The sequence below is a fragment of the Falco naumanni genome, chromosome 1 (assembly GCF_017639655.2).
Source record: "Falco naumanni isolate bFalNau1 chromosome 1, bFalNau1.pat, whole genome shotgun sequence".
Lineage (NCBI taxonomy): Eukaryota > Metazoa > Chordata > Aves > Falconiformes > Falconidae > Falco > Falco naumanni.
This window is the reverse complement of record NC_054054.1, coordinates 121973611-121996239: the sequence shown is the minus strand read 5'-3', so window position 1 is coordinate 121996239 and position 22629 is coordinate 121973611. Positions and strand designations below refer to the sequence as shown.

Sequence of the window (22629 nt, the reverse complement as noted above, 5' to 3'; positions counted from 1 at the left end):
GAGGCAGGAAACCCAGTTGCCTGGAGGTGGAATTTGGCAAGTTTAATGAAGATATTACCTGGCATGGCTTCCTGTATTAGGAAAGACTGGACTTAATGGCCCAAGAGATCCTTTCTAACGACAGTTCCCCTCAGATCAGTTTGCTTGTCATTTCTGATAAAATGCCAACATATTTGGAGGGAATACTGGCAAATGGGAAAAAAATGCCAGTTTCTTGTATAACGCTGTGGAGCTCTTCCAGAACCCCCTGGCTGATTTGGCTGGAGGAGGTGAAGCCTTGGCAGGATCTCCATCACTCGGGAGTTGCTAATGATACACAGGGTGAAATCTTGGCCCCTGTAAAGTTGATGGAAGTTTATCTGCTAGTTTCTGTGAGGCCGGGATTTCACCCTGGAAAGGGAGTCAAAAGTACATGCATGCTTTCAGAGACAGCGGCTGATTAAATACATCTGGTGCACTGCTCTTTTATCAATCATTGATAAAATAGTGCCTTTTAAATATAAACTTCGGGCAAGCTTAACCGCAAAATTCAAACATGTCCTTTTACAAGCCTTAAAAGCAAAATCTGTCTGCTTTTTGTCTGAAAAGAACAGAAATCATGGTAAAAAATAACACATACACATACCCACCCACTCCAAGCCCCTGCAGCATTTGATGTCCCACTGAAATGAGTGATTAAAGCATAGTTAAAGCCAGTTAAAGTATTTCTAGCTGATAGATAAAACTTTATCCTCTAAGGATGTAATCTAAAACTATGTTCCTCCTCGTTTAATTGCTGAGCAGTCAAACGCCAGCCAGGAGTTCATCTGGGTGCCGGCGCGGCCGGTGCTTCGGCAGAGCCCCCCCGCCCCGCCGGGCAGCGGGCAAGCGGCGTGCCCCCAGGCCCCACACAGGGCGCCCCGGTACCGCCGACCCCCGGGCGCGGGGCAGCGGCCCGGCAGATGCTTCTCAGGCCCCGGGGCTCACCGGCCGCCGCCCGGGCGTGCTGGGCTGCGCAGCCCCACCTGGTGCATGACCTGGGCGAGCGCGGCTTTTTCTGTACCGACTAAACCGCCTTTATCTCAGCACAAGAGTTTTCTCACTTTTACCCCTCCAGTCCTCTCCCCCATCCCACCGTGCGGGGAGTGCGCGAGTATCGTCGCCAGCCGGGGTTAAACCACGACAAGGAGACACGCACGTCGTGTATCCCCCCCGGCGCATCTCTGAAACGGGCATGTGAACCGCGCAGCGCCGGCCCCGCCGAGCCAAACCGCGGAGGGCTGGGCAAGCGCGGGGGTGCCCTGCCCAGCCCGGCCTCTGGCGGACAGCCTTCCTCCCGGCCGCCCTCCCAAACCGAGCGGGACCTTCCCCGGTGAGTGCCGCCCCGCCCGCGGCAGCGCCCGCCGCTGAATTTGCTTCGGTCCCTTAATTGTTTCGCTCTCACCAAGAACTTTGTTTACAGTCCCTTGTGCAGCGAGCTGCATCCCACTCTTGAGCTTACTCCGGGCGAGTGTCCGCCGCAGCCCCGTCCGGCACTCGGGAGGTAAGCGCGGCTCCGCACACCATCCTGTAGCGTGGTATGGCACGGCTTGGCACGGCTTGGCACGGCTCGGCTCGCAGCCGCAGGACCCGCACGCCCGGCGCCCGGCCGCGCCCCCGCCGCCTCTCGGTGCCCGCCGGCTCCAGCCCCGCGGCTGCCCCGGCAGCGCCCGGGGCCCGGCTGCCCGCGGCGGCGGGGCGGGCTGGGGCTGCTGGGACGCGCCGGGGAGCCTCTGCGCTCCGGCCCGCGGGCCTGCGGCGGCTCCAGCCCCGCTCCCCTGTGCGGCACCGGGCTCTTCCCGGGCCACGAAGTGTTACAATTAACATCTCCGGGGTGTTCGCAGCCGGAGCTGCAACCAGCGCTGCGGGTCGGCGTGTGCCCCCGCGGGGCAGTGGCTCTTGGATACTGGCGGCCCGTAGAGCAGCAGGCGTGCCTCAAGCTTTCCTTGCTTCTTTGCGTCCCTTCTCTCTTGCATAGGTGTGCGGGCTAGGTGTGCCATGCGGGGTTTTACCCTGGGGCTGTGTGGAGTTTTACCGACGCATTTGAAAGTTTTACGATTTGCAGATAAAAAGGTTTGTTTGCGGAGGGGTTTGGTTGGCTCCCATCCTACCCTCCAACTATATCTGAAAAACGATGAAGGTGTGAGAGGTTAAATCTAGTAATTTTTTTACCTAAAAACTTGGTGGTGGAAACTTAAGGCATCCTGAAGCTCAGACAGTTGACGTGGGTGTAATGTGTTCATCTCCTACCCTTGTCCTTCAGGGCCTGATCCTGGAGTCTTGTAAGTACAAATTCTAGTTCTGTATTTCCAGGAGTGTTCATATGGGGAAGAGCTGTGGGACTGTGTTCAGGATTGCTATAGTCTGTTGAATTCCAAATGAACTCTGGCTCTCCTCTCACTACAGAAGGACTCCTTATGCTGTTTTCTGTAGTCACTTCAATGCAAAAGCAAGCATGAAGCATGAGCATTGTGATTTATTGCAATTTTACATAAGCAAAAAAGGGTGTCAGAAATACTATGCAAGATACGGAGAATCAGATCCGGAGCCTGAAGGCAGAAAAGTTAAATGTGTCCCACTGGTTCTGAGTAAAATGCAAAAAAGCGGAAAGGATTGTAGTGGTTGAGAAATACAGCTCTTTGCACTTGCACAGAGATATTCAGTATGTGGGAAGCCTCCTGCGAGAGCACCACATTGAAGTTGTTCAGAGTTAAAATATTGGAAGCTTAATGTATAGTTTTCATGTGTTTCTGCTTCTTAGCTTTGTGGTGAGGGAAGGAAGGAGGAGGCTGAGAAATCCTGTCCTTAAGAAATTGCTCTGTCAGTCAGCTTTTTTGATAAAGATGTGAATTTAAAAAGTTACCAAAACTGTATGTAGTCAAGGACAAATACACATAAATTACTGGCAGAGCAATTAATCTTCTAAACAAATGATGCTAGTGGAGTGGCTTAGGGGGCACAATTGCATTAGGGAGAGTTTTTCAAACAAATGTAACCATTCTTGTAATAAGAGTGGAAGCTGACTGCAAGGTAATTTTAGAGGTCTGTTTTTGTTTTAATGTAATCTAGATTATTTATCTGAAGGATGGTGGTGGTGTTTCTGTATCTCCCTCCAAACTTTTCAAAAAGTTAACCTAATTATTAGGTAGTGTGTACAAGAATGTAGTCAAGGAAATAAGCAAGGAGACTTCTGTATTATTAGCTAACTTCAATAATCTGCTAAATATACTTCATCTGTGTCACAGGTTCATTCCAAGGATCATCTAGAGAACAGCAGCAGCAGTTTGTGCCTGTAAATGTGTTTGTGAAATGTTAGCATCATCTACATAACTTAAAAAGAGAAAAAGCTCTTAAATTTATTATTATTATACAAATTTATGAACGTACTCTCATCCCCACTTTAAGACTTCTTCAGTGTTGAAATGATCTTCCATAATCCTGCACATACAGAAAGGAAACGTTGAATAAGATTAGCAACATAAATCTCTGCTGCTTCGTAAGTTTTACCCAGCTGCTTGGTGATTTCACAGTTGTTTCTGCAGTTGATAACAATTTCCATCACTCTGCTTTCTGCAGAATTGTCACACTGTTCTGCTGCAGATTCTGCCTTGTCCCTGTTTGAGTTATGAATCTTAGTTTAAAAAATCCAATAACAGAAATGAACATAAGACTTAAGTTCATTACAGTGATTTCTTGAAGTCACTTTGCCTTTTTTTTTTCCTGAGAGGAGTTTTTGGGGTATATTACTTGGGGTTTGTTATAATAGGATAGATTTAAAAGGAGGGGGGTTAGTGGGAAGCATGTTGTCGCTGTCAGTTTACAGCTAGGAAAACCAAGACACATGGAGAGAAAATGATTTGCTCAAAGAAACTGGAGACATAGAAGAGACAAGTCCCCAGGTATTCAGAGTTGTGATTCACATAGGTGAAGTGAGCAATAGAAGTGAAGTTAGATGACATTTTTAACTGCAGAAATTCGTATGCACTACTTTTTCCTGCCTAGCTCTTTCTGGGGGGCTTGCCTGGGTTGTGACACTCATCATCAAGACGTCACATCATCAAAGGAAAATGTTACATAGGGCCGGAAATGGGTGGCTGCTGCCAAGAAAAGAGGCAGAAACGACTAGGAGAGCCAGACAGAACATCTCCTGCTTCGGTTAGGTTAGGAGCACGAGTCAGCATACAGCAGGAGCTTTTCTATGCAGGCGTTTTGTTCTTAGGCAGATAAATAACCAACAACTTTTCTTGTAGGAAACTTCCATGCTAGAATATTGTCACCTCCAATTCATCATTCGTCAACATCTGACACTTCAAAGCCTGGAGCAGCCCTTACTGCTGCATGACTCTGCCTTGAACTGACATACGAGATATCTTAAGCAGTCTTCCTCTGCTTACTGATCCAAGGGATTTGTTACGATGGATTTCTCATGGACCTGGTAGGTGCTCAATGCTGATGAATTTCATGCCTTTTCGGTAAATCTCCATTTACGCTTACTAGTGGGTAAAACATTCCTCTCCCCTTTATCCAGTGTTAGGCACAAGATTGCCACAGAAACACATTCTTTCTCCAAGTCAAAGTAGCTCCTTAAGACGGTGCTTCTAGCGTGATTAGTGAGAGGATGCTGGTGTTGCTGGGTATCTTTGCCTAAATTTCTTACCCTGAAACTTGAACCAAGTCACCTGTTGGCATAAGTCAGAAGTGACTTTGCTGGTAATGAGGATCTAGTGCCCTGTTTTCTGGGTCTGAATACCTTTACTCACACTTCGAATAGGTTCTGTTGTTTATTTAAATTGCAGTATTTCAACAGGGATATGTTTATTTGTTTTATATGAGTGCCTGTCAGCTTACATCCTATTACAGGCAAGAACTGTGCTCCTCAGAAGTCAACAGCTATTTTGCCATTGACTTAATTTTGGTAGTTTAGGATATTTAACAAAAAAGTCATGTTAGTTTTGACTGTATAAATATATTTTCTTTCTTCATAAATATCTGTACAGATTTCTAAGAGATGTAATGCTCGTTGGGGATGTATTTGAAGCAGAGGGACAAGGACTCTAGAGACAGGAGTAAATATACTTTGAATGAATGTTAAAGTTTTTCAGAAAAATTGTGTTTATGAGCCCAATCCAAAGCCTTTTCAAATTATTGGGAAGTTGCCCTATTTCTGTGACTGTTAGAGAAAGTATTTGGACTTTTGAAAACTTCTTAAAATGTATTTGGAACTGAGAGACCTTTTATATGGAAAATGGTTAGGTGTTTTCCTCCCTCAAATTTAATAATAAAATGTTGAACTACTTGAATATGGCTAATGGTAAGATCAAAAAAAGATGACATTTGGGGACCACATTCTCCCATTGTGCTGATCTTCTGTAACATTTTATGGATAAGTAATGCAGCAACATAATGACACCAGCGTGGGTCTCATTGCCGTGTAAGTTATTATTGAAAATGCAGAACTTGGGCTCAGATCAATGTGGAGACAGATCGATGATGCTCTAGAGCGACCCCATGGCTTTCCTGGGCTCTTTCTCTCTGATGTAGAAGGTGCTTAATCATGTGGTGTGATTCAAAGAACAAAACAACAGAACCTAGGAAAACCTAGGATATCTAAGGTGTCGGTGCAGATCTGTTTGCTTTGTCTGATAAGCGCTGATCGGATCCCCTTCCTGGGATTGGAGATACCAAGTACCTTCGCAGAAACACACGGAATCATGGCATGGCTAGGGTTGGAAGGGAACTCTGGAGGTCATCTGGTCCACTCCCTGCTCAAGCAGGGTCACCTCAACAAGTCTGCCCAGGACTGGCTAGATGGCTTTTGAATGTTTCCAAGGATGGAGACTTCAAAACCTCCCTGGGCAACCTGTTCCAGCGCTCGGTCACCCTCACAGTAAAAAAATGTTGCTTAATGTTCAGACAGAACCTCCTGTATTTTAGTTTGTGCCCATTGCTTCTTTTGCTGTCAGTTGTTGTGCTCAGCTTTGTCCTTATGGAGGGAAAGGCTACTCTGTCTTGTAGCTGCTGAGCCCTGTGCTGGATTGAGCCCTGAAGGTAGCTGTGCACAGCAAGATGCAATATTGAACTGAGCACTGGGCTAAGCACTCTTCCTTAGAGCAGTAGAACAAAAGGTTTGTCAAACCAGGTCTGAACTTCCCTTCTCTCATTAGGATTCAAGGAACTCGGACAGAAAAACTCTCTGACGAGATACAGAGGATAGGCTGTTTGTGTGTGTGTTTAAAAATAGTGAGATCCTCTTCCCCGCAAAACACAGTCAATATGAGGCACTGAGATACAAAATCAAGGGCTCTCCACAATGGACGAATATATCTTAGCAACAAGGGTGGGAGTGGTGGGAAAGGAAAAGGAGAATACAAGTATCTGGCAATTAACTTCCTACCCACAGATGTGAAGGTGATAAAAGTGATAAAAGCATTACTGCATTGCCAACGCTCTTCCTTGTTCTCTGAGCTGCAGATCATGTTGCTCATAAGAGCAAAAGCTACACAGCCCATACTGGAGAGAGGTGGAGGAGTCCTGTGAGCTACGCGCAGCAGGAAAACCTGGTTGTTTCCCCTTGTCCCAGTTTCTCTTGTATGTGGTGGGGCGCACTGAGCGCGCAGCCCAGCTGTGGTTACCCCAGCATTGTCAGAGGCTTGCTGCGGGCTCCAGGCTGGGCCCCACACCACCACAGTCCCAGCAAGAAGGCCAAGCTCTGTCATGGCAGCCCATAGTGGTGAAGAGCCGTGGGCGCGTCTTGCCCTGATCAGGTGGACTCCAGTTACGTGCTGGGCTCCGTGGAGCCGAAAGCTATTTTGCCTCATGAGGCGGATGGAGTCAAACTGCATTTCGTCTGTAGGACTGAGGGTGTGTATGCAACATGGAGACAGGTGTAACTAAGATGAGTCAGTATGACTGTAAATCTCCCTCCCACACAGCAACATGGATGTGGTTTCATGGATTTAAAAAGGACCCATTACTTTTTCATTAAGCTAATTTAAATGGCAAGCTGACAGTCTGGCATTGATGTTGCTGTAACAGTAGGTTTGCCAGCCTTCAGCTGGTGTTTGATGAGTGCAGGGAACTGCCTTCAGCCCCATTCCCCCCACATCCATATCTAATCATGACCATTTTAATTTTTTCACCAAGTAGCAGTTGTGTTGAGAAAGGGTTCACTCTTTAATCCTGTGTTTTGCTGGGCCAGTTCTTGCCCGTGTTACCGTGATGTGCATTGCAGCAGATTTGTGGTGTGTGTGTGTATAGGTTTATATATAAAGAAACAGTGTGAGAAAGTGTGTGAGCAAGAGTGGAATTTTTAACCAAAACAGCCCATGAACTTTACCTACTTGTCAGAGGATGTAATGCCATTGAAATCTAAATAACATCCAGAAAGCAGACTTTAGGATGTAACTTACAGTAGGATTTGGCCCACAGCACCTTAAGGTTGCTGTCTGCCTTGGTCTGTGACACTGTTCTTCCTAGCGCTTATGTACGTGCTGATGACTGCCATAAGAATTGATTCAGATCCTCCACAATCAGTAGTGTTACAATTAGGCTTGTGCATAAATCCTTGTGGGGTCAGACTGTCCGCTTGTTAGCGACCCCGAGTGGAATGCCTCTGTGTCACCCATTTGTCACATAATGGTAACGCTTCTTAGTTGAACTCATGCTCTTCTCTCCACAGTGCAGCGTGTGTTCAGCAGAGCCTGCTCTAGCCTGAGAATTGAGGAGGTCAAGACAATCAAGATGACAAATGAACCTATTAAAGAGATCCTGGGTGCTCCAAAGCATCCTGATTCTGTAACCATGGAGAAGAGTAATAACAATGACTGTGTGATAACCACCATTCCTCTCGTCAGTGAATGCCAGCTGACTGCAGCAACAGGGGGAGCAGAACTCTCCTGTTACCGCTGTACCATTCCCTTCGGTGTGGTTATCCTCATAGCCGGCATTGTGGTTACTGCTGTGGCATACAGCTTCAATTCCCATGGATCAATCATCTCAGTGTTTGGATTAGTCCTCTTGTCATCAGGACTCCTTTTGCTGGCTTCTAGTGCAGTGTGCTGGAAAATCCGGCAGCAAAACAAGAAAGCAAAGAGGCGGGAGAGCCAGACAGCGCTTGTGGCGAATCAGCGAACCTTGTTCGGTTGAAGACAACCAAGAGAAGGCTGGACAGAAGACAGATCCTTTGTAAGTCAACTTGACTATTTATCAGTAGGAGAGATCGCAGGTTTTAATTTAACTTTGGAAATGAACTGAAATGAAAACAGAATGGATTAAGAAATACTCTTAAAAACTCTGCAAGTGCCCTTAATGTTTTTCTTACTGCAGACTTGGTAGCGATTCTTCACAAGACGGAGGAAAAAAACACTTTTCCTTCACAGAAAACAGTGTCGTCATAACCGCAATCACCATAACTGCATTCTCCAGCATGCTGATCATGTTGGAAAGGGAACTTGGAGAATTAAGAAAATAATTTTAACTGACTTAAAATGCCAGAGATCTTCCTAAAATACACACTGTGATGTTTGACCAAGGGAGAAGTCATAGCGTGTGAAGTGACTACAAGCTTATGGCCAGATTCTCTGTGACTTAAATTGTAGCTTAAAAAAAAAACCCAAAAAGCAATAACAGCCACACACACTGCAGATTGCTCAATAAGCTGATTCTTATATTTTATGTAACTTTCCCCTCCCAATATCTGTGGTACTTTCCCCCTTTTTTTAAACCAACTAATATTAATTTTGTTTTACTATTGGGTAGAAATATGTAGAAATGTATAATTATATTGTCTAACCTAAATAACGAGGTATGATAATAGCTTAAAACATGAGACATTTTTTGTAAATTAAAGTGGTCAGGTTTAGCACTTTTGATTATTTTGCTATAAAATTAAAAAATAAATTTCATTCAAATAATATGCAGTGCTGCTAGACTATTAGAAAATCTTTCATTATTGCTGTCAGCATAGCTTATATATTCAACTGTGCTTTGTGATTCTGTTTTTGTAGAACAACACCTGTGACAATAACTGTCAACATATGTACTGCTGATCTCTTCCAAAAATCTCTGTAGACTACGGATTTTGGTATGATAGCCCATCCCTCTCGCAGCTTGATTAACAACTGGGTTATTGAAAAATTGTAACGGTCAGTTCTGCAGATGCTGGCATAGTTGTAGACACAACTATTAATTACTTCTGGAAGCAAAGTCATCTGTAAGTTTTTGCTGAATGAGGTCTGGGATTATGAATCTTTATGAAAAGCAGGTGCCAGATGTCTCCTGCGTGTCTGAGATGTTTAATTCTGTAACTCTTGTGTTCTAGAGGTCTTCCAGCTTTTCTCAGGTAATGAATAATTGAGAGACTGGTCCCAAATCGAAGCAAACCAGAATGCTATTTTTTCATCTAGATCGTGAAGGACAAGTGGTGCTGAGCCAAGTCACAGACTTCCACCCCGACATCTGTGAGGGTGTCAGAAGGCAAAGGGGCCACATGGACATGAAGTCCTCTTTTCTTTTTTTTTTTTCTTTCTTTTTTTTTTTTCTTCTCTCTCTTCCCCCATCACACACACACACACACACACACACACCCCTTGCTTTCTCCAGACCAAAAAGGATTGGATGTGATTTTTGCTTTCCGTTGCTACAGCAAGCAAGGCCTGTGCTATTGTGCCTCCGGTTTGCCCTCCAGAGCCTCTGGCATCCACAGTGGCTGTGGCAGTGCCACTGCAGAGCACGCCTGCCAAACGGGTACTGCAGGGGCTTGTCTTCTGCAGGTCATCCCAGAGCTGTACGCTTCTCCTGCTGAAATAACCCAGGCATTCTGGCTCAGGTGCCGCCTTTTCCGCTGCCCTCCGTGGTTTAAGCTTGTTACATCCATAACTTATCCCCGGATTTGCAAAGTGCACTTCATGTTTTAAATAGAGCAAGCTATATGTATAGGAGGGGATGTTTGGAGTCAGTATTTGCGTTGCCACACTCCGTGGTTACCAGACGCTATAATAAAATCACTTGCATCAGAGGAAAGCTGACAACACATTTTAGCACTTCCATAGCCCTAACTTAATCACAGCAGGAAGCTTTCCTGCTGCTAGGAGAACATGTTGCGTCACCAGAACATCTGACACCGGTGTCTAATATCAATCACTTTGCCTAAGGTCATTAAAAATATTAGGGTGTCCCCTTACGATGTACAGGTTTTGCATGAGTGACAATTCATGGGAAATGCATAGCATGATAAATAATGGAACAGGTGGACTAAAGTGGTGTCTTTCCTGTTTAAAATGAGAAAAGTGATTGACATTAGCAAAGCTGGATAAGCTAAATGGGGCTGTTTATTTTTTTTTTCCCTGGGAACACAATAGTTTTTCTGGCTCTTTCTTCCCCCTCCCCATTTCTTTTTCCTCAGTGGAATTTTGCAGACTGCTGAGGAGAGAATCGCAGGGGCTGTAGAGATGCAGCAGTTTCTACTGTACATGCGTAGCAGGCTCAGCCCCGTGCTTCCCAGGCTGAGCCCGGAGCAGAAGCAGCCTGTTAGACCTCTGAAGAGGGTTTCCCATACATGGGGCCTCCCTTGCCATGGCTGTGATACAGGCAAGCTCACGTGCAGCGTGTGGAAGGAAAGTAGAGGTGCAAGGTGAGGCTATGCTCCAAGTCAAAAGAAAAGGCTAAACTCTGTGGAACAGAGGCAATGGGGTTTGGGGAGCATTTTTTTCGGGAAGGGTAAATAAGAGTGAGTAAGAGTTGCTCTGCTACTGCTAGAGGAGATTTCCTTTCCCTTATCTCTGCTCTTTTGTATTTGCGCTGCATATACAAGGACACAGCAGAGCGCCCACACCACCCTCTGCCTTGCTTATTGTGGAGCATCTAGGCGTTAAGCAGCATGTGAGCAGTGACAGACAGCATTGCAGTGACCCCAGGCATGATACCCTAGCGTAACAAAGCTTCAGATACAACATGGTGTCCCATAATACCAGCTAACTGACGGGTTGAGAGGCCTCTAAGTAATGCAGGGCTGCTGTAGCACGCACTGCTGAGCTCAGCAGCATCGGCTATATCCTGGTGAGACAAGGTACATGCAAAAGTATCTTCGTATCAAGCAGTGAGTGAAAGTCTGCACAGGAATTCACTCTTATTTATCCTTTATTCAGAGAAGCAAAACAGTAACTTCACAGGGAAGAATTCCAGCACCTGGTCCTGGTGTCCTGCAAGAGCTGGACAGACCTCATGCTGTTGAAGGTGTTTTCACATTTCATCACTAAATTGCCACATGGCCTTAGGAACTGGTGCAGACTTCACCGTGATTTGTGTGCATTGATTTTGGGACAGTCTGAAGTAGTAGTAGCATCTTTTCTGAATGACCAACGATGACATCCAACACAAGTCTCTCAGTCTTATGTTTTTTCTCCCTGCAAATCTACATATTACAGACATTTTCATTGCTATCCTCTCTCTCCCTGAACCCCTTGTCCTGGTTCCAACACAGGAACAGTACATTGGTTTTAGCCCTTAAAAACCAATTATTCTGGGAGAGGTGCTACACAAGTACAGTGTGGCAGGCTTAGCACCTTCATTTTTCCGGAAACTGTTAGACCTGAAACGTTTTCTACAAGGACACATTTGCAATGCTTTTACAAGGGTCAACCCCTTCAAACTGGTCAGCTACCAACAGCAAAATTTCTGCTTCAGCTTTGGAATGCCATGACTTAATCTGGATTGATTTGGGGTTTCATGCGTGGATGCTGGGTTATGCTATCCACCAAGTATCTAATACAAAACCATATGGAACTCTGCAGTTGCTGTTTGGTGTTTCTCATGGGAACATGAGAGGCAGAACTCAGCCTGGAGGATGCAACCCTGTGGAGATCACAATGACTTTCCAGTTCAGAAACACCTTCCCTTCTGATGTCAAAAGGCTTTGAATGCAACAAATGGTATTTTGGTTCTGGGAGAAGTTGGGTGGGAGCTGATGCAAATTTTATTGTCACAATTGCTTGTCTCTCCCTTCCTGAAAGCTCTGGCAGCTTGCACAAGCAAAATTGCCCTCACAAGGATAGAAAATTATCTAATAGGGGAATTGCGCTGGTGCACTGGGCAAATGTTATGGGGATCTTAAATAATAATTTCAAAACCTAAGCACAGGAAATTGTGTCTGTAACTACACCCTGTATTGCTATTGTACACAAAGCCAGTTATAGCCTGGGACAATATTTTAAAATAATAATCAGTTTGGTGTGACAATGCTTAGTATTTGTTCAAGTCAAAACACCCAATTTACGATTCCCTAGTCACTTAACATGTCATGTTTTGTACGTGACTGTGGTTCTAACACCATAATTTGGCAAAAGAGGAAAGAAAGAAACAGAGAAAGGTTAGTTTTGTGGATTTGTGTCAAGAGTTAAGTTTCTCTGCCTTGGACACTTGGGAGAGCTCCTGTTACCAAACACCAAATGTACAATGTTACTGCGGCTCTACGGAACCGGAACCATGCTCAGAGTGTGGAACAAGGAACGGCCTGAGGGTCTCATCAGGATCCAGAAGGGTCAGGCCAGGAACAACCCTCTGGAATATCCCGTCTTCTTGCCTCAGCTAGGCTTACCCAGAGTCAAAGTCCAGGGCTACTGCTCCTTTAGTATCTGAGATGGAGGTTGTTGCATGTTATTAGCAAGTTTCACCTAACCTGCTTTTACAATGGGCTCCAAAATAAGAAGAGCAGAACAGTGTTGGCAGCCGTCTTTTGCATATGCATTTCCAATACCTCTGATGCCTTTAGACTGTAGGATGTTTTAGCTATATCAGTACAAATCTTTATCAATTACAAAGGACTTTTATACATAAAGATACATTAACATGCCAAGAACTGCACTGTATGACATGAAAAATTATATAAATCCTGGCAAAACTCTATGCGTAGACTAAATCTTACAGGCTAAACCATATGGGAGAACAATGGTCTTAAACTGCAGAATCATCTTGAACTTTTGGCTATTATTCAGGTTGTTGATGTCAGTATTAACATGACAGAGGACCTAATCCTTCCTCTTGTGAGCAGCCAGTTGGAGTCCTATTGTCCTAACTTGTGCATCCAAAAATTTGCATTTGTGGCAAACATCGTGTTTTTGAAAAAACATTTTTTATGGATTGATTACTTTCACTTAACTCTTCTGTGCTTTCTAGACCAAGAGAAAAAAAGTATTAAACTTTAAAATGGAGAGGAAAAGAGGAAAGAAAGGGAAGAACACACATCAAGTGTTGGGACACTGCATAAAGTCATGGAGGGATAGTAGAGCTTTACACAAGTGCCTTGTTGAAAGACAGAGACTTTTAAAAATACGTAAGTCTTATTTCTGATACATCCTTGGCTGCGTCCTCAGTTTCATTCTTATAAAATGCCTGAAGTCCCCAGGTTAACATCAGTCTTAGATCTCACCTCATATTTCTTCTCCTTTTCTGTTTCCCAGGAACCAGTTAGCTCAGCAAAGGGCAGAAGTTAAATTTTTTACCAATCTGACTGAAATCAAATGGCCATTTGGGATTTGCAGAGGCCGTGCCCCTGTGGTTTTGTAAGTTATAAGACATTCAGCCACAGTCTACTCTTGAAGAGGTAGGCACTATACAGAGGTAAAGATTTCTGTACTGCAGCAAGAGATATCAATGAAAAATCTATTAAAAAAGAAGAAGTAACACCAGAGCAGCCCTTCACCACCTCTTCTCAGCCACATTCCCTTTCAATCTGAAGGCCTGAGTTTGTGAATAGAGTTAACAGTTTTCCTGGAAAACTGGCCCATGACATTATTTCCTTGTGAACTCCATCCACCTGTCATGTTAGGGCTTGGTGCGACGCCAGCGCTGGCAGGAAATAATAGGCAGCAGGATGCTGGTGTGTGTCGATGGCCCTGACCCTCCCATTCCTGAACATGAATAAGCTTCGAGCTCACAAGGCGTCACAGCAGCGCGGCTTCTGGGCCCACAGAAACGCATGGGTGGGATGCACGGCCACTAAAATAACATCCAGCCGGCTGAACTGCAGCAACAGAGCTGCATGGGAAGAGATGGTGTCACATTCTTGCTGCCTGCTGCTCTTTGTTCTCTTGCCTGCACTCTCACTGTGCTGCCAATAGTACAATGGCTGCTTAACAAATTAAAAATAGTACAAAGTATGCCTGTAGGTGAATTAGCTGAGATTCCCCAAAAGAACACAAAAGCTGCATTGAACACCTTTCACCGGTTCTCAAGGGAAATGCACTGGCGAGGGAACAGGAGCGATCAGCTTGAAATGGTTTGCAGCTAGCTTTCTCCTGATACTGCACTGCTGTCCCTGGGAAAGGTAGTTCGATGCAGTATTCAGCAGGACAAACTCTTGGGAGATTAAATGGCGAGTTAAGGGAGCCCAAATCATCCCTTAAATGAGACTTGGATTCAGTTTGTGACATAGTGCAAACTGAAGTGTGTGTTCTCCAAGACTACCCCAGCATCCCCTTGTGGATCTGAGTTATTGGCATCCCTAAGTCCTGCACAGACATTGGCCAGAATGCAGAGAGGAGTACAGGAAGATCTCTTATTCCCACTTTCCCCTCTGCCAGACCACAAGTGACAAAATGTGTTTAGCTTCTCATATGGTGATTCTTCTCTGAGGTTCTCGGACTATTAAGGTGGAATATTACTCCGCTTTCTCCTCATGTTAAAGCTGCAGGAGATAGCTTTCCTTTCCTGAAGGACATCTCATTTTTAAACCCAAAGTCACTAGTCCATTTTTTAATATCTTGTGCTGTTCTGTATTGTTATTAAAAAAAAAATAAAATATCATATATACACACACACACACATATGCTTCTTTGACTACAGGTAGGAGGGGCAAATAGCCTGAGATATGTATACTTTTAATGCTTGCAGCATAAAAAAGGAAGCTTCTTCCCAGGACTGATGGCCAAGAGCCAAAATAATTGCTGGAAGGGCCGGGCATGTTGGGGCTGCAGCTGAAATGGAAGTTTGTTTGTAAGCTAGTGCTCACCACCTCCCCAATCCCTTTGCAGTCTGACAGCTAAGAAATGTCTGGTCCCACAAGCTAGATGTCTGCTTCTCTGAGTCAAGCCATGATCATTTTTCCTCATCTTCCATGAAATGGAAGAGCTGAAATCCCACTGTACTTCACATCATGTAACTCAAGAGCATCTCAGTTGAGTGCTGGGGTCAGATGCACAGTCCGTGTTGAATAGGCTTAGTCCCCTGGAATTGATGGGGTATGTTATGTATGACCATCTGTGTTGCCACTTTTGTTTTTAGCTAGATAGAGACAATGAGGATCTCATTCTTTGCCTACAAACTGATGGCGCTTCAAAGAATGACTTCTGCTATCACACAAGCAAAGGGCTTGTCACCCATTAATCTGGCTTGTAAAATAAATTTGTAAATAAACATCCTGATCTCTTAGCCATTTCCCTATAAATAGTTTTCATAAGAAAGTCCAATGACTGGATCAATTGTTGCCTGATCTGGAACAAAAGTGGTACAGCTTAAGTTTAATGAAATCCAGGCTTGAAGCAAACGATCCTGTCACCCCTTACTCTTTTTGCCAAAGGCAAAACTGCTGAATTGAAAAATGTCATTCCTGCACAAAGGTCAGAAAGACAGTCAAGTTACTGCTAACATTTCAGCTCTTGCAAGATGAGTGATTAAATATAACAGGACCAACACCTTAATTTGCCTTTTATAATAATAATAATAATAATAACAACAACAACAACAACAACAACAACAACAACAACAATAATAATAATAATAATAATAATAATAATAATAATAATAATAAATCGACCTAGAAAACAAGCTTTTCTTCCCTTGGCAAAATATTCCAGTTCGTTCATCACAGCAGCTGGGACACGACAGGCATAGCCTCAGTTGCCACCAGCTCCAAGTGTTGTGAAAGATGTGAACTCATCTGTGTTGGGCACAGTGTTCACATCACAGTCACTGCCTTGCTCAGGCTCTGCCCCACTGTGTGCTGGCATCAGTGAGGTTAAGAAGGCTTTTCTGAGCAGCCACCTCTCCTTCACTATAGCCCAGGCTGCTTGGTCATACGAGGCAGGACTAGAGGGACTTATCTCCAGACACAGAAAAGTGCAGTTGGACTGTAAAGTGACCAGAAGTGAAAGCATCAAGCCTAGAGCTCAGGGTGGAACGAAAAAGTAAGGGAGAATCCATGTGCACACAGGTGTTTTGCTCATACTTACATTAAAGCAGAAGCAACTACTCCAGAGAATCATAGAATCATTTAGGTTGGAAAAGATCTTGGAGATCATCAAGTCCAACCATTAACCCAGCGCTGCCAAGGCCATCACTAAACCATGTCCCTAAGCAGCACATCTACGCACTTTTTAAATTCCTCCAGGGATGGTGATTTCACCACCTCCCTGGGCAGCCTGTTCCAACGCTTGGCCACCCTTTCAGTAAAGGAATGTTTCCTCCTATCCAGTCCAAACCTCCCCTGGCACAACTTGAGGCTGTTGCCTCTTGTCCTGTCACTTGTTACCCGGGAGCAGAGACCGACACACAGCACCACCCCCACCCACCCCCACCCCCACCCCTCCGCCTACAGCCCCTGTCAGGCAGCTGTGGAGAGCAATAAGGTCCCCCCTGAGCCTCCTCCAGGCTAAACACTTCCCATTCCCTCAGCAGCTCCTCATAAGACTTGCTCTCTAGACCCTTCACCAGCTTCATTGCCCTTCTCTGGACACGCTCCAGCCCCTTTATGTCCCTCTTGAAGCGAGGGGCCCAAAATTGAACACAGTGTTCCGGGTGCAGCCTCACCAGTGCTGAGCACAGGGGGACAGTCACTGCCCTGGTCCTGCTGGCCATGACATTTCTGACACAAGGCAAAGAAGGACTGAAGCACGTTGGCAACCAGCTTGGAAAGGCTTTCACCGTTGATGCTCATGATGTATCTGTTCTCTGGCTGGATAAAGGCTTTGTTTTACTTTGTATGAAGCAGATGACAGTCAGGAGATCTGGGCTCCACACAGAGTGCTGCCGGGCACCCTGGAGCATCTGATGAATCGCAGCATGTTGTTGCTAATGCATTTCTGGTGGTGGCTTTGTGGTGTTTCAGGGGAACTGGTTATCAGATCCTTTCACATGAGCCACCAACTGGTGACTCGATCGGATGGTATCAACTTTCACTCTGGTCTTTGGTCAAAATAGTCAACAAAAAAAATCCCCCTGATGGTGGTAAAACCGTTAGTGCTTCTGTTGACGAATTACTACTCCATCATCTTTGTGATACAACAAACTCTTTCCAGTCAGAACTACAAAATGTGAAACTGGCACCAGAACTGGCCGTTACTAAAGAACACAACTGCACAGGAATGCACACTCCCCTACTACCCCGCAAGTTGAGTTCTACAACTGCCCTGGATCTCAGCACTTTTCCAAAACTTCACTGTGTTTTTACAGGACTCGGATCTCTTACATCCATTAACTTTATGTGTATTTTCTGTTGTTAGCTTCACACTGACCAGAGAGTGACCAGTAAATACAACTGATGGCTGTGCATGGCAGCGCAGGGTGCTAAGGGAGAACGGGGGGGAACTGGGACACGCATGGCCCCATCTCCCTTCGCATGGGCGAGCAACAGGTGCCTGCCACTGCTGAGCCAGCCTTTGTGTCCATGTCCTGCAGTCCTGATCGTCTCCTGACAGCGAGCTGGCTGTGCCAGACCAGCACCTTGCATGGAGTCGCCCAAACCGCAGCGCTGCAGAGGGCTGCTGGCAGAGCTGCCTGCCCTTTGCACAGCACCAAGGTCCCGTCGGAGCCGCACAGGGACACAAATTTTGGATATTTCTGAGCGCCATCTACTGGAGTTTTATCTGTTTTCTCATCGTTTGCACACTAGGTGTACTGCGTATCTATTCATACGTATGTGGTACTCTGGGTTGGAAGGTGTGAAGGATTTCAAATGAAAAAGTAAGACTTCAGCACCACGGTGATCCCATGACCGATAGGCACCCCGACAGTGTCACAACAAGCACTTCACTGTGCTCCCATGTTTTCATGGTACTGATCTTCTTTCAATTTCCTAGGGTGAAAGATTTCCAAATCCTAGAGTTACAGCTGGCCAGAAACTCCCAAGTGAATAGCCTTCCACTGGAAAACGATGATCTGATTAATTCAAAACATTTCGTATGAACGTAACAATTCTGTGGCTTATTCATTTTTACAGGAAATTGTAATCATATTAACACGTTTAGTTTTCAACTGCATTGTTTTTAAAAAATCAAAAGAGAAAGGTGGCATGAAACATTTTCATCTTGATTAAGTGAAATATTATACACATATACGAAAGCTCTATACCTAAACCCATGCATAGATAAACTCCTGCGACTGAGATTTGCATCCCAGTTTGGGGACGTAACAAAATGAGAACAATCCCAGAGTTCTTCATGGATTGAAATTCCAAATTGTGAAGAGCTCTGATCCATGAATTTTTATTTCTCTATTCTATGTTGTTTTGAGAGATAATAACCTGACGTGGGAAACTCTTTCTCTCTGTTTCTGTCCGTGCACACACTGCTGATACCTTGCTAAACCCTAATTCTGGCGACATACTCAGTTCAGCAAAGCAGACTGTTGGCAGTTTCAGTTTCCTGTAGCAGAGGCAAACCTTTTGTACTTTTTCCCTTTGGGCAATTTTCTTTTTCCCAGTGTTAGAAGTGTACGAGGTCTTTCCAGCTGGGAAACGCACGTTGCAGGCAGTGAGGCCAAGTGTACAAAGAGAAAAGAGTCTCAGTACAAGTTACAACACCGACATCTGGCATATAGATTTGACGTCTCTGTTGCCTCCTTTGTTGGACAATGCTCTTGTCCCCAGAGTGAGGTCTTTGTTAAACACTGGAACTCTGCAAATGTGACTGGCATCAGCTCTGCAGAATACTTTGGGAGAGTTCTCATTTGCACGGATCCCCAGCACCATGCCCTGAACATCAGGTATTTGGGAAGCCAGCCCCTGTTGCAGGAAAGCTATAACCTGAACACAGGACAGCAGGCATCAGGTTGGGCTGAAGAACAGTTTGAAGCGAGCAAGACAAAGAAATTTTGGGAGAGAAGTAGTAGGCACAGCCTGTTCTCCAAATGTTGCAAAAAAATGCCAGTTTTTACCAGGAGTTAGAGGACTGTTGTTCAGATTCGGGCACTGTCAGCTCCTGATGTTGACACACCATCTGGGGGGGGGGTGACTGCTATTTTCATGTCATTCAGTCACTCATTTTAGCTGCTTTGGGACGGGCTAGCTCTGCGGAGGGATCATTTAATCACAGGGACAATCTGAGAAGCAGCCATGTGAAAGACACTATGCAAAGTCACTCTTCACTTTCCAGCTTAAAGGTGATAGTAGGAGAGTTGTTCTATGGGTATGATGGTGCTTGGGGATTTGTATTCAATTTCTAGATCTGCCCTTGAGTGAGGCCCTTCCAGTCTTTCTGGTGTGTGTGGAACACACCACAGATGGTGCTTTTTGATCTGCCTTGCTGGTGAGACTGCAAGTTCCCCAGAGCAGGGCTGTCTGCCCGTGTAGGTGTGTAGGGTCAGTGCAGCAGTGAGCGACCATCTCCAGTGGTCCAAAACCTGTGCAGCTCCAGCAGACCAGCAGGTGTTCAGGAGGCCAGTCTCTCAAAAGCCTCTGGAGAACAGGTATTATGGGCAGGAGAAGAGAAGAAATCCTCATTTCCAGCGGAGAGAGATGCTGTGCACTGGTCGTTGATAGGGATGAGGTGGGCAAGTGCTGTTCTGCATCCCCTGCGCATGGCAGGCAGAAGGAGCAACAGTGTAAATTGTATCAAATGGTCTGATTAGGGTTTTTTTCCAGCAAAATTTAAATCCACATTGAAACAAACTTTTCCCTAGGGCTAGTGCAGCAGTTCAGCTGAACATAAAAGATGCTATTGAAGCAATTTTTGGCATGGAAGAGATTAAGTACCGTGAAGTCAGAACTAAAAGCTTGCAGTTCAGCAACACACATAGCATGAAATTACATTCCTGAACATGTGAATTATATCATGGTCAGAACTCATGGCCATCTGACAACTGCCTTGGGAAGTTTTATATTAAAGTCCTGTCAAGCATTACAAGTGTCCTAAAGTGATGATGGAATGACTGATTAGAGAGGGGCCTGTAGCATAGCTGGCAGCTGCTAATGAATGGCCTTGAACTGCAGAGAAATGCTCCAGGCTCCTAAAGGAGGAAGAACATATTCTAAAACATTAGCTTATTTTAGAGGATTTTTAAGTCTGATTGTAAATGAACATGTACATTCACAAAGCGGCCTCGCTTTGTGTGACCAATAGGCATACCTAGATGCTAGAAAGGGAGAAAATAAAAAGCTGTGTTGTTTTTTGAATAGAGACCTTGATAGAAGGTCCAAGAAGAGAACTTAGCTCCTGTCTCCATCTTCTCTGAATTTACTTTTTCTTGTGGAGAATGGAAAGAAAAGCCTTTACGTTTTGATAGGATCTTTTTAAATACTGGCATGTTCCCATCATCTTATTTGATATATGAAGCATAAATAGGCAACTTTCTCATGCGTGGTCTGTGTTTATATTAACTCAGTCTTATTATATGATGTTGGAACATTGTGATAGTGTTTGCCAAATATAAGCTTGTGGCTTGAGTTTCTGGATATATTTAAAAATTTCCAAGATGGGCTCATTAGCTACACTTCCCATTAGAAATTTGTTCTTAATTCTGATTTGATTTTCTCAAAAAGTTATTTTTTGAGACATTATTTCTTTTGTTATTTGTTTTAAGCATCTGTTCAGTTGAAAAACACATTATTCTTGTGCATATAAACAATCATCTTGTTATGCCTTACTTTCTTCACTAAAGTAGATGATCTGAAAATATTAATTCTCCAAGTTTAGAAACGTGCCCTTAGCAACACACCTATAAAAATATAAAATAGAAAGAAACTACTGTGCTTCCTTTATTCTGAATCCACCAGATTATATCTTTGTGTCACTGGTAATAATAACACAACTTCCAGATTTCCATAAAACCAAGACTGTACCCACAGTTGTCTGTCGACAACTACTTTTTCATTATAGAAGGACTTTTATCTTCATGACAGTTTTATGGAACTGAGGAAAGAAATTTATACCGTTCTCTAAATCAAAATAGAAAACCATTTCTCTCAACCAGATTTGAGGAACTTTTTAGTAACAGATGTCTCCGGCAGAGTCACCTGGAGCCAGCTCCAGAATGCATTAGTGATCTATCCGTGCTTTCTGTGGGTTTTACCCAAAGTGCATTAAGAAAGAAGGTTCATTTGCTACAAGCATGACACCGCACTAGAATGTGTTAAACCAATTCAACTGCAGGGAATTCAAGTTTCAGGTTTTTTTTTTTTTTCTCATAGCAAAAGCCATTTGGCTTGGGGCCATCAATTTAGCAATCAAAAAATCAAGCAGAGCCACAGTCTACAATCTAATCACATTGCAGTGAAACTGCAAAATAATCATAGTTGTCATTGCTACACAAAAGGTTGCTGTTAGCTGTCAATCTTTCTATCACCAACAGGAAAGTCAACTTCCACACTGTTTACAGGCCTCGCTTAGGGAACCTTGGGGCTAAATCCTGAACAAACTTCCTCTGCAATAATTGCTAGCATAATAGCACGATGTGGAGACTTTGTCACTGGAAGAGCATTCTTCTTTAAATTGCCATATAGCAAAGCCAGCTCACTCTTCTTCAACACTCATTTTGTTTGTTCGGCTGCCAGAGGTTATTGGTAGTATCGCAGTGAGCTGAGAAAGCAGCCTTTCCAAAAACTAGCATTACTTGAATGCATCCAAAGAATAGCAATTAAACTCAGTATCAAACCCCCTTAACCCCTGGTCTACGTATTTTATTTGGAAACCATTTAATACATTTGTTCAGATAAAAGTCACTGTGAGAACTGTATTTTGGGATGACTTTCTGCTATTGTTGCAAATTCAGCAAAGAATACAGAAACACTTAAGGTTAAACTAGGGTGCTGGTGCTATGCTGAACAAAGACTAAGCTAATGCATGCAACTCCTGAACCAAGCACTGTTCAACTTGTACCTCTGCCCTTCAGTGATAGGTCAACTGGTAAAGCAGAAAGGTGAACAACACATCATGGTTCGCACAATCAAAGTTTCACAACTCATTGTCACTATGGTGAATTTTTCCCATAGGGAAGGAATTTGCATACAATGTGAATATTTTTTCTAAGTTAAAACAAAACACAGTCTTATTTCATGTCTTTCAAGGAAGGTTTGGAGGATAGCCATATACATTTTGAAATCCCTGGACCAGAAATAAGCCACTAAAACAGATTTTGCAAGACGTGGGTTTTTTACAGTAAAGGGAGGGGATGGATCTCTTGTTCATTTTGGATCCTGGGAGTAAGATTTCATTACTCTCTTTCAAAAACAAAAGTAGAACAAATTGATAGCTTTAGGTTCCTTATTCAGGAACATTCTAATAACATCACACCTTACACTTTGGCTTCTGTAATAGCTTTTCCCTGAGCTCTTCACAGCAGGGTTCTGACTTTTGTTGAGTTAGCAGCATGTTCTCCAGAATAATGGTCCTGGAGGTAATAAGGAAA

General features: G+C 44.2%; 1 protein-coding gene across 1 annotated transcript; it reads left to right on the top strand.

The window, feature by feature from the left end:
- The first annotated feature begins 939 nt into the window (after positions 1 to 939).
- Positions 940 to 9482, top strand: TMEM100 (transmembrane protein 100). Its single transcript, XM_040581880.1, has 4 exons — positions 940 to 1351; positions 1442 to 1522; positions 4269 to 4453; positions 7697 to 9482. The coding sequence occupies exon 4, from the start codon at positions 7759 to 7761 to the stop codon at positions 8161 to 8163; it is 405 nt and encodes a 134-aa protein (XP_040437814.1). The 5' UTR covers positions 940 to 1351; positions 1442 to 1522; positions 4269 to 4453; positions 7697 to 7758; the 3' UTR covers positions 8164 to 9482.
- The last annotated feature ends 13147 nt before the right edge of the window (positions 9483 to 22629 follow it).